The sequence below is a fragment of the Myotis brandtii genome, unplaced genomic scaffold (genome assembly GCF_000412655.1).
Source record: "Myotis brandtii unplaced genomic scaffold, ASM41265v1 scaffold1270, whole genome shotgun sequence".
NCBI lineage: Eukaryota > Metazoa > Chordata > Mammalia > Chiroptera > Vespertilionidae > Myotis > Myotis brandtii.
Window position 1 is genome coordinate 302,182 of NW_005354465.1, and position 245 is coordinate 302,426.

The following is a 245-nucleotide window of genomic DNA, read 5'->3' on the forward strand; positions in this document are numbered from 1 at the left end:
CTGGGGGACGCGGCGCACTGGTACGGCGGCGCGGAGATGAGGACCCAGCATTGGCCCATCCGGCTGGAAGGCCAGCAGGAGCCGCAGCCCTTCGTCACCAGCGACGTCTACTCCTCCGACGCCGCCTTCGGAGGCATCCTCGAGCGCTACTGGCTCTCCTCGCGCGCGGCTGCCATCAAGGTCAACGCCTCAGTGCCCTTCCACCTGGGCTGGAACGGGACGGAGCGCTCGCTGCGGCTGCAGGC

The 245-nt window shown here is 70.2% G+C and overlaps 1 protein-coding gene across 1 annotated transcript in view; it reads left to right on the forward strand.

Annotated features, from left to right (window-relative positions):
* The window catches only part of KIAA1161 (KIAA1161 ortholog), a 3,911-nt gene that overhangs the window by 800 nt on the left and 2,866 nt on the right, over positions 1-245 (forward strand). The window contains 1 exon segment of the mRNA XM_014534260.1: positions 1-245. This exon segment is cut by the window's right edge and continues 42 nt beyond it. Coding sequence (XP_014389746.1) covers positions 1-245 — 245 coding nt within the window.